At 35.4% G+C, this 18766-nt stretch overlaps 1 protein-coding gene across 1 annotated transcript in view; it reads left to right on the top strand.

The window, feature by feature from the left end:
• Positions 1-18293, top strand: part of LOC104649569 (uncharacterized) — a 28852-nt gene extending 10559 nt beyond the window's left edge. The window contains exon 4 of the mRNA XM_069289807.1: positions 18172-18293. Coding sequence (XP_069145908.1) covers positions 18172-18293 — 122 coding nt within the window. The remainder of the gene's footprint in view (positions 1-18171) is intronic.
• The last annotated feature ends 473 nt before the right edge of the window (positions 18294-18766 follow it).

The raw sequence follows: 18766 nt of genomic DNA, 5'->3' as shown, positions 1-18766 counted from the left end.
TTCAGACTGATTTAATTACTTTTAACTATTAACCAACTTTTTAACAACAAGGAATTTACAAACTCAAAGCTCAACCAACGCTCCTTTTAAATATATTTCACTCTCTAGGGTCCATTAAAGAGAAAGGTCAAGGTTAATATAGAGATCCAAGAATCAGTATTTTTTCCTTAATTTCTTGTGGAATTCGATTCAATGTGTGGATTCTAGTTATCTTTGGGAAGCTATCACCCAAACAACTCCTAGTATTGAAGAATCTAAATTCCTCAAACTTAGGGGTTTTCAATCTTTAACATGGGTCTTCATCGAAAAAAATTCAAATTGTTTAATTATGGTATAATATGATTAATATTATTATTTATGGTCGTATTATTTTAGTACTAGTGGATTTTGGTAAAAACCTCCCTTGGACACATGATTTCCTGTTTTTCTAAAAGTATGAACTAGAGTATGTATACATAAATTATGTTATATAATCATTATATTTCTCTACGTAATGTGGTAATCTTAGAATTTAGGGTTTATCTTTATTTTTATCCTTCAAAGGCTATTTGGTAGGGTTTGTAAATGTTGACGAGCATTATATATGAACACATCATTCACATATATGGTAATGATCGTATGACTATTGTTTATTGGTTGTTTTGGTAGTAAGATCCTTCATACCCTACCCTTACACATGACTATGTATAAATGACTATGATTATGGTAAGAATGTTGTGTTAATTTAAAGTTTACTATGATAAGATGTGAGAGGCTTACTCACATGTTGTTGATTCTAAGGTTGACAAGATATTCTCACCCAATGAATGAATAGGTTGTTATGATTATATGTTGTAGAGTTACTACTGCATTATTTGATGAATATGAACACAGTAAACACATAAAATGACTTCTAATGGGAATTAATTTTAACATCCATTCGATATGTAAATGAGATGAATGTTTTTACGTTATTAGTTGAGCTTCCCAATGTAAGTGTCCCATGAGATGGAAACCCTTTATGTTTGAAAGTTTGGGTTTCTAGTAAAAATCTCTTTATTCCATAAATATTTTAACACATAGGTCTTAGCTAGTTGATCTACACAGCTAATATTTTAGTTATAGCTTAGGAAAGTATGACATCTCTTTTTCGGTGTTGGAGTAAGACACCGGATTACATGTGCTGAACATGGTCTATGTTGATTAAGTCTATGTTTCTGTATATCATAAGAATATGAATTATGATAAGAACATGGACATTAGCTATGACTCTTTACGGGGAATAACTTATTGTTAGTTGGGTTATGGGACTTTACTCATCTATTGCACTAGTGGACATTAAGAAGGGTTATGGTGAGGTTCTCTTATGTTGTAAAGACTTATGGACTATGTATGTATGATAAATATGAATGCTAAGGTTGACCTCACTTGTTACACATTATAACCATGAGTCGTTCCGGACTTATGTATATTTGTTATTGATGGGGTAAAAACAAGATATGTATGATAGTGGTGATCTAAATGTGATTCGTATTATTTTGTAGGGATATGCGATCCTACCATTGTTATGCAATAGTATGTCCTTGGGTCACTTATATGTTTGTTTGACTTATATTTCTTCATATATTTTCATAATGGCTTTGTAACTTGATAAATGTATCATATCAACTAAATGTCCCTTTAAAGCATGTTTTTAACGATTTTGTGCATGACTTCAATACTTAGTATATTAATTGTGCTAATCCATATCTTCTACATACTATGAGTGTAGGTTTCGGTCGTTGAGACACACTACTTCTTTCATGTAATGTTTTGGTTGACTATTCCCTAGCTTAATGAGTCCTCAATGTAGCACCCAGTCAATTGAATAAGATAGACTAGATCCTCACCTATTGAATACTTTCTAAAATGATATTTCTAGACCTAGACTGATGTAAACTGATTTAAACTATAAGGTCCTAAACTTCAAAAAACCATGACGTCCAGAAACTAGTGAAATTTAACTAGTAAAAATCCTTAGGTCTTATGAAGGTTTGGAAGTGTCATATTAAGTCTAAAGCTTGTAAAAATACTTTAAAAATAGGTAAATTAATGTATATGTGGTAAAAAAATCAAGGTCCAACCCCCAAAGACCACCCAAGGGGTTCTTGAGGTCGACGCAACTACTGGCCAGTAAGCTCCTAAGGCAGTAGGACATTACAAATAGGCCATTACCCTATGGTTCCTTGAGTTGGACCCAACTATTGGCCAAGAAGGTGTCTAAGGAAGCAGGCCATTACACATTGGATAAACAAGTCCGCATTGTAGACCTTGTTAACCAGGACCAAAAAAAAATTTCCATCTCACAGACACGTCGCAGACTCTATTATATCAACAATAAATTTTGTACATCATGTGGGAATAGCTCCGTGATGCAGACTTGTGTCCCGATGAAAATTCTAAAATTTGAAGTCAAGTTTGACTTTAGGAAAAAGTCAAATAAACTAAGGAGTATTTTCTGTATTTTAGGATAGGGTTATGTATTTATTTAAAATAAGTTTTTCACAATATTTTACCCACCCAAATTGAAATCAAAATCACTCCCACTTCTCTCTAAATTCGCGCTCTACTCACCCGCCATTGAAGAATCCTTGTAGGTTGAAGAAGAAGATCAAATACAAAATCTCCTACTCATATTGGTTGCTAAAGTCATGGTTAAGTTATGTTTTCTTTCACACTTGGTATTTATTTCCCATAGAGGTCCCTCCGTAGTTTTTCTAAGCTTCCCCAAGCTAGGTATTTTCTCTACACAAGAATTTTCTTTGAAAAATGAAATTAAGAATCAATTGTGATAAAATTATGGTCAATTAATGTTTTTAATTACATATTGATGGTTAATTTTTGTTATTCACTCAAGATACCCATGGACCCATATTCTTCCCAAATTTCATGAAAATGAATTGATATGGAAATGTGATATTTGACTATACTGAAGTTAATTATGTAATTTCTTCTTGAATTAACATGTTTTTGTATTGATTATGCATTTTTGTTTATTGAATTATGAAGTCCCATGAATTAGCAGGAAGATATGATTTTGGTTCTTTTTTTTACTCAATTAAGTTAAATGAATTACTTGGATAGTAATGATGTTGTAGTTAATGTGTTGTTGTGGTTTTGATGACAAGGTTCCCTCATCCTTAACCCTATACTCTTGAATTACCTATGAAGTATGAATTTATGTTATGTTAGGTTTTTTATATGACTGAAAGGTAGTTCTCATGATTACAAACATTGTATTAGAGCATAAGGTTTACATTAATGTAGGATTGATGTCATAACATAAAAATTAAAGTAGTATTTATGGGTGTGAAGTGTGCCACACTTATGTATGAGAGGCTATGAGATGGTTAGGGACTTTAACCTTATGACATTGATTTGTCGTGCCTATGATTCCTAACTATAACTAGTCCTTTCTTCTAAACCTTTTCTTGTGGTTATAGGCAATGAATACGAGAAGGAACAATTTTAGAAAGGACGAAGAGGAGAATGTGAATGAGGCGGTTCCCCCTCAAGTTCCTCAGAGTTGTCAAGCTCTTATTGAAGAAGGGGTTATGTCTAATGTTGATATAAGGGTGGCTAATAATATCTTTACTCTCAAGTGTTAGTCACTCAAGTTTCTAGGGATACTAGAGTACAATTTAACCGCAATTCTAGCATGACCGCTTCTAGGATTAGGGATTTCACGAAGATGAATCCGCTTACTTTCTTTCGATCCAAAAAGGAGGAGGAACCACAATGGTTCATTGATGAATTTTTTAAGGTGGTAGAGGCTATGGGTGTGTCTTCTCATAAAAAGCAGGAACTAGACGCCTATCCACTAAAAGATGTGGCTCAAGTTTTCTATGAACAATAGAAGGAGGAGAGCCACGTTAGGGAAGGTCCGATTAGTTGGCTTCCTTCAGGATGGCGTCCTTGATAGGTTCTATCCCTTTGAATTAAGGGAGAGGAAAATGCAAGAATTCGTCAATCTTCGTCAAGAGAGTATGAGTTTGAAGGAGTATACCCTCAAGTTCAGTCAAATATCCAAAAATGCTTCTACTATGGTGGCATATTCTAAGGCTAAGATGAACAAATTTGTTATGTGGATAAACAACCTTGTGGTTAATGAATGTAGGTAATCTGTGTGGATTCCTAGCATGGACATATCTCCTCTCATGGTTCATGATGAACAAATTGAGGAGACAAAGCTTAAGTAAATTGGTAGGGAATTGAATAGGACAAAGGCCGAAGATGGGAACTCTTACAAGACAAGATTTGAGGTTAAAGATAAGCTAAGGTTTAAGAGGAGTTTTTCCAACAAAGGACCGCATAATATTCCAAGGGTAAAAAAATTTAAAAAGGCTACCATCAAATTTCAAGAGGGAAAAGGTGGTAATCCTTATGTTGAGAAACATGTTTGTGCTAAGTGTCGCAGAAAACATGAAGATAAATGTCTAGTTGGTATGGGAAATTTCTATAGTTCTGTGTAAAGTGGCCACATGAAGAGCACCTTCCATATGATGCAAGCTCAAGGAAGGAAAAATGCTCAAGCACAAGCAAGTGCTTCCAATACTAATGCTCTTATGAAGAATCACATCTATGCTCTCTAATCCCGAGGTGATCAAGAAAGCTCTCCGAATATTGTTACCAGTATGTTCCAAGTTTTTTCAATTAATTTTTTTCATTAATGGATCCAAGTGGCACATTGTATGTTGTAACACATTTATTGGCTACGAAATTCAATATGCTTCTCGATGTATAAAGTGAACCCTATTTGGTTTCTACCATAGTTTGTGATTTCGTAGACGCTAAAAGAGATTATAGAGGTTGTCACATTTCATTGCCTAATATACTCACACTGGTTGATATAGTAGAACTTGACATGTTGGATTTTGATGTTATTTTTGTATGGATTGGTTAAATTCTTATTCCGCTTCAATTGATTATAGAACTTGGGTAGTAATGTTTTGATTTCCGAAAGAACCCATTGAGGAATAGAAGATGGGAAACTTAGCGCCAAAAATTGAAATAATTTCATGTGTTCAATTTTGTAAATTGATTGCTAAGGGATGACACTATCATGTTTTGAGAGTCATGGACTTGAGTGCGAGATCCTCTAGTAGAGTTGGTCCCCATAGGTAAAGGATTTTGCGTATGTCATTACCGATGACCTACTTGGAATTCCTCCCGAAAGGGAAATAGATTTCGGTATTGACTTATTGTCGGATACAAAACCCATCCCAATCTCTCCGTACTGAATGGCCCAACAATGTATAAAGAATTAGAGACTCAACTCATGGATTTGCGAAATAAGGGTTTTATTCAACCAAGCATATCTCCCTAAGATTGATGATTTTTATGATCAACTCCAAGGAGCAAGCTACTTTTCAAACTTTGACTTGAGGTCGGGTTATCAGAAACTTAAGGTAAGGTGCGTTGATATTCCAAAGACGGTTTTCCCTACTATATTTGATCATTTTGAATTTTAATTAATGCATATTTGCCTCACAAATTCCCCATGGTTTCCATGGACGTCAAGTATAGAGTTTATAGAAGTTATAATGATATGTTTGTGATTGTTTTCATTGACGACATCTTTGTGTACTTTTAGGGTGAAAATGATCATATGAACCATTTAAGGATAGTTTTGCAATTCCTTAAGGACAACCTTATCTTTACCAATTATAGTAAATGTGAATATTAGTTGAGTTCGATTTCGTTCTTAGTCACCTAGTCACTAGTGAAGGTGTGGAGGTTAATTTGATAAAGACAGATGTTGTCAAATGTTGTCGTAGACCATTGAGTCCTACCGAAATCAGATACTTTTTGGTTTTATTTGGATACTATAGGAGGTTTATCAAGGGATTTTCATCTATCACATCTCCATTTATGGACTTGACTCAAAAGAAGTCCCAAGTTTGAAAAGTCAAAATCATGTGAAAAGAGCTTCCAATTATTGGAAGATAAACTCACATCCGCTTAGCTGTCAACCTTATAGTAGGGTACCTAAGGTTTTCTAGTTTATTGTGATGCTTCTCGAATAGGACAAAATTTTTCCTCATGCTACATTGTAAGGTTTACAGCATATGCCTCTAGACAACTAAAGGTTCATGAGAATAACTACCGAACTCATAACCTTGAACTAGCAGTTGTAGTATTTGCTTTAATTATTTGGAGACACTATCCTTATGGGTTACATGGTGATGTGTTCACCTATCACTAGAGTCGCCAATATGTGTTCAATAAAAAAAAAATTAATGTGTGCCAATTGGTTAGAGGTTTTAAAAAATTACTATGTGAGTGTCCTATAAGCCACCCTCCCCCTCCTGGGGAAATACAATGTGGTTACGTATGCCTTGATTGTGTATCTATGTATATTGCATCACATACTTAAGAATAGAAAAGGTATTTAGCCCGTGATGAACATAGTCTATCCCGATTGATATCCGACGAGAAGATTAATCGAAAGGGGGTTTCATGATCTATCATGATTTCCTGTCATCCGTTATTGGTGTTAAGTCTAAACAACATCTGAACCATATCTTGATGGAATTTAAAAGGATTTTTTCTCACCAAATCTATTAAACTCTATCTCAAGGATAACATGGTGATCTAAGGCATCAAGGAAGGTTATGTGTATCAGATGTGGATGGCCTAAGGGAAACAATCTTAAAGAAGTCCTATGGGTATGAATATTCTATCTATCCGGGGGCCACAAAAATGTACCGTGACTTACGTGAGATTAATTGGTGGAATAAGATAAAAAAGAACATAGAAAACTTTGTTTCTACATGCTCAAATTGCCAATAAGCCGAGGCTAAGTATCAAGGAATAGGAGGTCTAACTCAAGATATTGATATCACTACTTAAAAGGGAGAAGATGTCGAAATGGACTTCGTGATATGTTTTTCTTGCACCCGTAGGCAACATGACTCCATATGAGTTATTGTTGATAGGTTGACAAAATTGGCACACTTTCTTCCCATCAAAGTCTCATATTCGATAAAAGAGTATGCTAGATTGGACATTAGTGAGATTGTAGGGTTGCATGGGGACTCTTCGTCGATCATTTTCTATTGACGTGCCCAATGCACTTCTCATTTTTCGAGGTCTTTCAGAAGTGGGCTTGGCACTCAAGTGAAACTTTGTACTCCGTTTCACCCCTAAACGAATGTTCAAGAGGAACACACCATCAAAATCCAAGAAGATATGTTTAGAGCGTGTGTCATTGACTTCAAAGGTAATTATAATGAGAAGCTGCATTTGATAGAATTCTCCTACAACAATAGCTACCATTCGAGTATTTATATGCAAAAATTTGAAGCACTTTATGGTAAGAGGTTAAGGTCTTTGGTTGGGTGGCTCGAGGTTGGTGAATTTGCACTTTTTAGTTCCGAGATAGTCTGTGAGGCCACGTGAAAAGTTCAAATGATAGCCTATATTTGGGAAAAGACATATGCCGACAATAGAAAAACAAATCTTGAATTCAAATTAGGTCATTAGGTCTACTTCAATATTTCACACATAAAAGGGGTGATCAGGTTTGGTAAGAAGGGGAAACATAGTTTGTGCTATGTGGGACCTTTCAAATTGTGAAGTGAGTTAGAAAAGTTGTTTATAAGTTGGAATTATCAAATGATTTGGCCTTGTTCACTCAATGTATCATGTTTCTATGCTCAAGAAATGTATCGGTGAACCGGTGTCTATTCTCCCATTATAATATTTAGGGGTGAATAAGAACCTTTCATATGAAGAGGTTTCGGTTGAGATCTTATATCATCAAGTAAAGAGATTGAGGAATCAAGAGGTTTCCTCCGTAAAAGTCCTATGGGGAAACCATCTAGTTGTGGATGTAACATGGGTGGCCGAGGCTAGCATGAAGTCCCGCTATCCTTATATATATCCTCTCACATGTAACCGATATTCAGGTTGGTGGTTTCTCATAAATTATTACAAATTAAGAGTCATATGTGTTGATGACCATGACATGACTTCCTTGTAGGTGCATATCATTATCGAAGTTTATGTTTGAATTGAATTTTTATGAGATATGTCTCATGGTTAATTTACACTTATGTTTGTGTGTTATATTGTTTTCATGAGAGTTGTCTTAATAATACTTCATGTAGTTTTGAGACTAAAATTGCATGTAAACTTTCTAATTATTACATTGAGGCCATATGTAAATGGAGAAGGTAGTTCCTCCTGATGTGCTGTGAGAGGGTGAGATTTTATATGTGAGGAATTGTGGATTACTTACCTTTTTTTATGATATGATATTATATTTTAAGAAATTGAGAATTCCTCCTATAAGTTGTGACTCAGTATGATAATCTTGATTTTGGGACACTAGTAGTGCTTCTCTTTCTTGTCCCTATAAGAGGCTTATGGTGTCATTCGGGCACGATGTTCCTGACGGTGGATTAGTTAACACACCACAAATTTAATGACCTAGAGTAGAGACTCACCTAATGAATAATTTCTAAAATTATGTCTTCAGAACTAGATTGATGTAATGAACTAGATTAAAAAATAATAGAGCTTAAACGTCAAGGACGACCAGGATGCCCGGAAACTATTGAAATTGAACCAGTAAACGTCCTTTGGTCTTGTGAAGATTTGAGAGTGTTGTGAAGTCTAAAACATGTAAAAATTCACTAAACAGGTAAAATAATGTATGTAGGGTCAAAATGTCCATGTCTTACCCCCCAAGGACCACCCTAGAAGTCCTTGATGAGAATACATCTATTGGACAATAAGTTTCCTAAAGAAGAAGGACATTACACATGGGAGTAACCAGTCCTTGTTGCAGGCATGTCGTGGACTCTACCGTAAAAATTAATTTCGAAGATCTTTCGGAAACATCTCCGCGATGTGGACTTGTTTCCCGATGAAAAATCTTACATTTGAAGTAATGTTTTACTGCATTAAAATGTTAAATTATGTGAGGGGTCTTTTGGGTATTTTAGGGGAGTGTTATATATTTATTTTAAATCATCTTTTCACCACATTTAACCCACCCAAATCAAACCTCCAAATTGAAATACAAATCACTCCCACTTCTCTCTAAAAAAAATCTCTACTCACTCTCTACAAGAGAATCTTTAAAGCTTGAAGAAAAAGACCGAGTCCCCAAATTTTCTACTCAAATTGGTGGAAAAAATCGTGGTTAAGGTATGTTTTGTTTTGTTCTTGGGATTCCTTTCCCCAAGAGATCCATCCAAAAGTGTTTTCAAGCTTCCCCAAAGCTAGAGTTTTTCACTACACATTAGTCTTTATTGAAAAACAAAATTAACAATCAATTATGATATATTATGGTCAATTAATTTTTTTATGTACATATTGATGTTTATTCTTGTTATTAACTCAAGATTCCCCTGGACCCATGTCTTTCCCCAATTTCATGAAATCGTTGAATTGATATGGAATTGTGAAGATGATGAATATGTGATTTAAGTAAATTGATGTTAATTATGTTATTTCTTCTTGAATTACCTTGTTTACTGTGTTGATTATTCATTCTTGGGTGATTAAAGTATGAAGTCCCATGAAAGGGCAAGGAGGTATGAATTCTATTTCTTTCTTGAACTTAAATATGTTAGATGAATTGCTTGGATATAAATGATGTTGTAGCTAATGTGTTGTTGTAGGGTTTGATATGCCCAAACTGCACCTCCTTAAAAAAGCATAAGATATAGTTATCTGGTAAAGAACCGAACTAATAGGATGGGATCTATAAAACAAGGAAATTGGCTTAGAATGAACTTTAACCCACTATTATATATTTTTAGTCAAGGTGTTTCCAATGCAACTAAATAAAGGGGGTGTTTGTGAGACAAATAACTTCAATTCTATGATTATCAAGTGAATAAAAGGAAACTTTAGTTGTTATCAAGATGAGAAAATAACTGGGGTGTGTGTGTTCCCCAACACATCGTAACGCGCTAATCCTAGTAATAACAATACTTTCCTAGCGTATTACATGCAAATTGATAAGTTTGATATCTATAAATCGCTGGTCCGACATCTTAAAATTTTCACCCCGCACCTTGGTGTCACGACCCAAACCGAGTTGCGACTGGCACCAACACTTACCCTCCTATGTGAGCGAACCAACCAATCTAAACCTTAATATTTCAATATAATATAAACAGAAAGTAATGCGGAAAACTTAAACTCATAAATAATCAACATCTATAACTCAACATGTTATTATTATCCCCAGAATCTTGAAGTCATCATCACAAGAACATCTACTTTAAACTACTAATTCTAAGAGTTTTCTAAAAGCTAAAAAATACATAAGAAGCTAGTCCATGCCGGAAGTTCAAGGCATCAAGACTTGAAGAAGAAGATCCAGTCCAAGCTAGAAGCATTAGCTCACCCTGAATTTCCGATGTAGTAAGACTGGCTTGAATTACTGTTGAGTTGAAGACGATGGCACGTTTGCTGTACTCCACAAATAACAAGAAGAAAAACATAAAAGTAGGGGTCAGTACAAAACACGGGTACTGAGTAGATATCATCGGCCAACTTAAAATAGAAAACCCTATATATCAAGTAATATCATAAAATCAACTATGATACTCAACATGTAACAACAACAAGCACTATATCATTAACAATTACCGTCAAGTTCACACATGAGGACTCAAGCCCCAATACCATACTCATTTGGGAATCATGTTCGTTAGATTGAGTATATTAACCTCTTTCAAGATTCATTATCTTTAATTCTCTTGTGTCGGTACGTGACCCTCCAATCCCTCATATTCATTATTCCTCTTATGTCGGTACGTGACACTCCGATCCCCTAAATCTACGTGTCGGTTCGTGACACCCGATCCCCTAATTCTACGTGTCGGTTCGTGACACCCGATCCTCTAATTATACGTGTCGGTTCGTGACACCCGATCCCCTAATTCTACGTGTCGGTTCATGACACCCGATCCACTAATTCTACGTGTCGGTTCGTGACACCCGATCCCCTAAATCTACGTGTCGGTTCGTGACACCCGATCCCCTAATTCTACGTGTCGGTTCGTGACACCCGATCCACTACATCATTCTGTAAATCATCAGGCCTTCTCTATACCAAGGTATCATCAATCCCATTACTTTAATTCATCAAGCCTTCTTCTATACCAAGGCATCATCATTAATAATGTACATTAAAGTTTCCTTTCAAGATTTGGGATTCAATATTTTCATCATGCTTATCTTATCACAATCACATAATCATATTCACGCAAACATACAATTAAGCTTATAGTAGGGTTTACAATACTACCAATACATATCATTCCCTATTAAGAGTTTACTATGAAAGCATGAAAACCATAACCTACCTCAACCTAAGAATTGGAATCAACAAGCAATTTCCCAAGCTTTGATATTCCCTCTGTCTCTTGATCGATCAATTTCTCTCTCTCTTTGTTCTCTCTATTTTCTTATTCAAACCCTCTTTCTTTTACCCTAATTAGTATATAATTAAGAATAAAAGATGGCAATAATACCCCACTAATTAACTTAGGGTTACCTCTTTTAACCCTCAAGAATTTGAGTTATTAATATAAACCCACGAAATCTATAATTATGGAAAGAATAGTCCCAAAACGTCCCTTAAAACTTAACCAGAAATCCGATTCTGCCTGGGATTTGCGCAACCTGTGACGGGCCGTCGTGCCTGAGACGGTCCGTCCTGCAGGTCGTCGCAGAGTTCAGAGACCCAATATTTCCACCAAGGGTCTGTGACGGTCCGCCACACCTGTGACGGTCCGTCCTGCCATTCCGTCACAAAGTTCAGAGAGTCGATTTTTAGTACGCAATTTCAGATTTCCTAAGTGTTTTGAAACGAGACCCTGCGACGGTCCGTCGTGCCCATGACGGTCCGTCGTGCCCATGACGGTCCGTCGTGGGGTCCGTCGCTTCTGCCAGTTTTTCCAGAAATAAAGTTTGCTGCTCAAAACGACTAAACGGGTCGTTACACTTGGTCCGGCTACATGTGTATAATTTACTAACCCTTACCATTACCTCATATTAGACATCATAATCAATGTATGGCTTAGTTATTACTTCACATAAGTCGACACTAGCCTATTTTATAGTATCACACTAAAACTATATTTATAATTATTATCTTATCAACTACCTCCTTTTTCAAGCAAGTAGAAACAAGGTGAGTTCTAACGCATGCACTCATTAAAGACACTTCTAAAAAAACAACTATCAATGCATTAAAAAACACTATCAAAAAATTGCTCAATTGGTAGTTATACATTGTTAATCCCTCATTCTTCAACAAACCTAGTTGTTGATTTAGTTACCCATTTTAGCAAGATCACAATTCATATATTTAGATGAACAAATCATGAACTTAGTTATCAAATAGAACAAACCCAGAAATTGCGCCTAAATTGCAAACCAAAACCTTCAAATTATCTCTTGAAATTGATAAATTTCTAAAGTTGCAAAGGCAATTACAAAAGAAAGAACTAGAACAAATGTAATAGAAGTCAACTCCCAAAAAGAGATTTTTATCCCCTATTTATAGAAAATGAAGTCTTAATGAAAAAGGATTTAAAAATAGGAATGTTTTGTTCAGGGACACATCTTCTATCAACAAGACAACTAACCGGTCGTCGATTGATCAAGCGTCTGTGGTTTGCTTCTGTCATCAGGAACATAGAAAATAGTTTGATCTTCGGATGGCACCCTCTCTAAATCAAACGATGGACCAAAAACTTGGTATGTTGTTCTATATACTATCCATCGATACATCTCTATTACCCCATACTAAGATTTTTCAATTATCAGAAACTATAACCCTCACAGTCACAGACTACGGTTTACTAGTATGGTTCGTTGATTAGTTGACAGACCTTGATGCTAAATCGTGGTTCCACACTTGGTAAAGCTAACCTAGTTTCGTCCAATGCCAGGGTTCCTCATCTAAAACCTTCACCTACAGAGCATTAAATGGACAAAGGTCAATGAATTGCCTCTGCATGTCTGTTTTTGCACTTTTTCCAGTTATATTCCCAATTTCCTGCCTGAACATCTTTCCTGCAAAAGAAGACATGAAATATTTTAAAAATCATTAAAAATATTGTAGATACGCACAATTTTTAAGTTAAATGCATTAGCAATATGATTAAATCACAGTACGTCAGTATTGATGACAAGACTCCATCATCCCTAACCGTATACCTTTGATTTAGATATATATGTTATGTTTAGGTTGGTTATATTATTTAAAGGTAGTTCTCATGATTATAATGAATTGTTTAAATGAAATATTTACTCACTTCCTTGTGTTTCAAAGTTAAAGTATTGTTCTCACTTATGATCACCTATAAGATATTATCATTAGATGATTACATAAGGTTATAGTAGAGGCTAATGTAACCTTAATTGATTAGTAAAGATGATTACTAATGGGAATTTATGCTTATCACTTCAAGGTCATGTAAATGATATGGGGGTCTCATATTTATTATGTTCGGCTCCCCATATGGGTTTCCCCACATTTAAAAAGTACGGATTCCCAATCTATGTGTTGTTTCATGACAGAGAAACCCCTACATTTAGAAAGTTACAGTTCCTAGTAACAATATCCTTGACTCTTAACTATTTGCTTACATAGGACTCTAGCTTACTGGATTCACCGAGATAGATATTTACAAAAGGTTACACCATTTTCAAGTGTTGACCCTCTCCTTTTTGTGTGGGAGTAGAACACGGGATTTCATGTAGCTCACGTGGTCTAATGTAGGCTATTATAGTCTCTTTTTCCAATGCAAACATAAATGAACAAGGTAAATCTCTGAACTCTCATTAGTGCTTTTGTTTAGGGGTTTCTACATAGTGTGAGGGACGGTATGGGACTCCTCTTATACATTGCACTTGTTGGATCCTACGGGAGTGTCTTTGTGGCGTTCTTTTATGATTATGTTGATTATGACTCATGTATGTTAAGCTACGTGTGATCTTTATGAATATAGCAAGTTATGATGAAATATGAGATTATGAATGTAGGTATGAAGTAGGTTGCTTAATGTGATACTTATCTTTGAATAGGCTTATGGGGTTCTAATCTTGCATTTTTTAGTTTTGAATAGGGTTATGGGGTTCTATTATTTGAATTCCACAAGTATTAATTGAGTTGTCTACATGTGGGGTAATATCATGTTGAGTTGGCTTATGACGCTCACATTATGTATATTATATTACTTGGTAAAAAGCATGTTTTGACTAAAATATTCTTTTATGAATGCATTGATGATTTTTATGCATAGGATCCATACTTATTACGTGCGATGTACTAACCCATACATCTTTCCTTTTTCACTACAACGTAGGCTCTTGCCAATTAATAATCTAAGTAGCTTTCATGGATACTTGTAACTTGCTTCTCCAAGTTGGTGAGTCCTCATATCCAAGACAAGACTCTTATGATCTATCTTTAAATTCTTTGCTTATGTTAGAGTTAATATGGTATTTCCTAATTCTAGACTATTTATTGATGTAAGGGCTAAGTCCCAATTTTCTATATTCCTATGTTTAGATGGTGTGTAGTGACAACTTTAGATTCTATTTTCATATATGATGTTTGAACTCAAAAGTAAATGTTTTAGATTTGTTGCATTTTTATTCTATGATATATGATATGACGAATGCTAAGAGCTTGTCCAAGTCCTCTTCAAGGACAAAAATGCAAGTAACGTCTAGTGGTTACTCCCTTGTAGTTACACTCAAATTCGAGGACAAAATGTTATCTTTTCTAGTTTTGATTGTACTTTCTATTTTTAGAACTTATTTATGCAAAGGTATTTTGACCCTATTTTTTGTCCCTATTATATTGAATGGTGAATGACACAAGTCTACACTCTTATGTTCGTTTATGAAAAAAAATTGACTTTAATTGTAAAAGTTTAAAATTTTCTGCATTATTATATGTATTGATGTTAAGATTATATTATTTTCTTGTATGAACCCCTTGGGGGTCAAGTATGTCATGTTAATTCTAGGGGATAACCCCAGGTCGTGACATTAATCCCCGAACGGAACATCCAATGTAAATTTTTTATGTTTTGGGGATATGATAAATGATTTTTTTTGGAAGTGTAATGTGTGGTAGATGTTTGCTTGAAAGCGTCCATGTAGAGGCCTGTAATATTCCTTGATGTTTTATAAATCTTGGTGAATGTGGACATGATCTCGGGAAAAATTCAATGAAGGAACCAAATTGTCCATAAAGCCATTTAATGACTACCTTGTGATGGTGTTAATCCATGTTTGCAAAAACTTATCCGAAAATATTTGTTGACAACCGACAAAAGCCTCTTGAACTAAATTATCCCTACTTTCTCACCAAAAAAAACCTTTTTGAAGCATTTCAATGTTTAAATAGCAAACATTGTCCAAAAGACTATGTTGTGGTTGTGGTAGACAGAATTCAAAGACATGAAGTAAAGGGAAAAAGGAAAATAAATGATACTCAAATTTGAAAATTCTAGAAAAAAATGAATTCCTCCTTATTAAAAATATGTGTTGTGTCATCATTGTGATGGTAATTGAAACAGCTCGGAAATCGTATGACCTAAGATATATCCCTACATGAGGTTTAATAACTTAATAAAGGTTAAAATGATGTTTATATACCTAATTGATATACCGTGGTTTCACGGTATTATTAATACTTTTTCCTTAAGTTTAGTGTATCCAAAAGACTTTTTGTGCTAATATTTATATAAGTTTCTCTTTATTTTGCAGAAAATCTGTCCAAATATGAATGCGGAGATTTTGACAGAAGAAATGCAGAAGAGACCACCTACGGAGCTTGTGACGGTCCGTCGTGCTTGTGACGGTTCGTAGGTGGCAGCGTAGTGCAGCTGCTGATGGAAGATGTGGAAGTCTGACCAAGTGTGGGGTTACGAATCTTGTGACAGTCCGTCGTGTCTATGACAGTTTGTCCTGCAGGTTCGTCATGAAGTTTAGAGAAGTAATCCCAGTACCCATATTCCATGAGATCTAGTGTTTTAGAATAAAGACCCTCGACGGATCGTTGTGCCTATGACAGTCCGTAATACTTGACGTCGAAGGTAATAAAGAGAGCAGCCAAAGAAATTGCATAATTATGGGACGACGGAGTCCATGCAGGTTCGTCGTGACCACAACGATCCATCGCGAGTTCCGTCAACCCTGCTGCGTTTTGATAGATTTCCAACAAATAGAGTCCTTGTTTAAATAGGTTTTTATTTTCTATAAATAGTTCGAAAAATTTTGAGGTTAGACTCCGTATTGTTAGACTCTTTATTGTTAGACTCCGTATTTTTAGACATCATATTAGTAGACACTGTATTGTTAGACTTTTGAGAATCATTAGACTTTTTTTTGAGATTGTTGATTACTTTGAGATTCTTGCAAGTGATTATTGGTGATTAATCAAGCAAACTTTTGGATTTTACTCTTTCTCATCGAAGTAAGTACATGAATTCTTATTTAATATATTTGAATATTGTGATTATGACTATGAGTAACTAAACTCCATAACTAGGGTTGTGGGAACCATAGGCAAATAATGAGATAAAACCTAACTAAAATAACGATTCTAGTATAGTGTCTTGCCTCTATTAATAATTCTTTCGCATAGAACTCTTTTTAACGGATGGCCAACGTTAGAACTTGCCTGAATGCTACTTGCCGGACCAAGGAGGTAGATAATAGGAAAAGAATTATTAACATAGATTTAGTGTACACTATCTAATAGTCTAGTATTGATTAGTCCGAGGTAATAACTAAGTCAAATATCGAATGTGATGCTTAATATGGGGTAAAGATAAGGGTTAGGATAGTAACACACGTAGCCGGACCAAGGTACGGAGTGAGATTTTCTAGATGACGAACCAAGGATTTAGAAATACATAACTTATCACTTTATATGCAAGATACTAGGAAAGAATTGTTATAGTTAGAATTATCAATTTATGAACCTGTGGGGAACATGTAAACCCTATTTACTTTGATTAATTGATTAAAATTGAACATTTAAAGCTGTTAAGTGTCTCTTTCAATTGCGTTAGTTATTTTCTTTCATTTAGATATATAAACCCCCCTTTTATTGTTTAAACTTTCCAAGGATGTCATTGACTGAACAATAGTAATAATATATTGAAGTTAAGTCTAGACTATTTTCCTCGTGGCAACGATCCCAACCTCACTAGTTGGGTTATTTAAATGATACGACTGCTTTACTTCTTATTTTATAATTATGTTTGAGTGTATCAAATTTTGGCGCCGCTGCCAGGGAATATAGCTTTTAGATTACTTATTACTATAGTTTAGTTGATATTTTATTTGTTTTACTTTGTTTTATTGTTTTTAAATTTTTTCAGAACTATCCACCTTTTATGCAAAATACACGGGGAGGAAGAGAACCCTTGTTTCCCTACAATCACGAATTAGACCATACACTGCACAATATGAATCGAAACTTGGCAATAAATGATGATGATCCAAACCAGAACATCCCAACTCCGATTGATGTTCATGGTTAGTTGTTACCCCATACTCTGGGTGAACACCAACAGAGGGGACAAAATCCCGCTTCACGGACCCAAGCATACTACAGAGGCTATAATAAAATAGCAGACTCTGATGGGCAACTTGTTTTGCCTCCTCTATCCAAATGCCATACTTTTGTGGTAACTAGTAGCCTGGTTCAAATGCTCACTATCAGAGGTTTGTTTTCATGGCTACCTTCTGAGGATCCACATTACCATATAGCTAAGGTAAGGGCAGTGTGTAAAAGTTGTGTAGGGAGGCCTGATTTGGATTTAGATGTATTAGGGCTTAGAGGGTTTCCTCTCTCACTGACAGGAGAGGTTGCTATATGGTTCACTGAGCTCCCTTATAACTCAATCTTCACTTGGAACCAACTAAGGTATGTTTTGTTAGCACCCTACTATCCGGTCTCCAAGAAACTAAACCACAACGACAAAGTGAGCAATTTGGTGTCTCTACCAAGAGAGTCAGTTAGTAGTTCATGGGATAGATTCCCCTCATTCTTGAGAAGTGTTCCAAATCACCGTATAGATGATGCATCACTGAAGAAATACTTCTATCGGGGATAGGATGATAATAATAAAGCGGCTTTGGACATTATAGCAGGTGGATCTTATGGGGAATGCCCCTATGCAGAGATTGCTGAGAAATTAGTGAAAATCTCCCAGAATAATAAAGCTTGGAGTACTAGGAAGTCTGATACAGGGAGAAACACCTTTGCAATGTAGTCCACTCATAACCCAGCCACAAATGAGATTCGCGAAGAAATGGCTCAGATGAGAACCGAGCATGGTTTGGTACTAAAACATGTCATTGGGGATGTAGAAATGATAAATGCAGTCAACTATTTGTCGAAACCACTACCACAAAATGATGAGTGCTATTATGACGAGGATTCCTATGCAATAAATGAACAGACGGGGGTTTCCGACCAAGTGCCCTAGGCTCTTATCAAGAGAATTTGCGCCAAGGTCAAGTGAACGAAGGTTGGAACTATGGTAACTATAATCGTGAGGGTCATTATGTCCGAGATGGAAACTACAATCGCAACAACAAATGCAACACGGGTAACTATAGTAATAGAAACGACAGGAATGGAACCTATGTTCCTCCTCAAAATTGTGATGTTACTCCTAGGGATGGTGCAGGTAGTATGTCGCGAGTTGAGGATATGTTGCATAAAATGATGAGGAGGTTCGAT

The sequence above is a fragment of the Solanum lycopersicum genome, chromosome 10, assembly GCF_036512215.1.
Source record: "Solanum lycopersicum chromosome 10, SLM_r2.1".
In the NCBI taxonomy this organism is placed as follows: domain Eukaryota; kingdom Viridiplantae; phylum Streptophyta; class Magnoliopsida; order Solanales; family Solanaceae; genus Solanum; species Solanum lycopersicum.
Note: the sequence above shows the minus strand (reverse complement) of the source record. Positions and strands in the feature narration are given on the sequence as shown.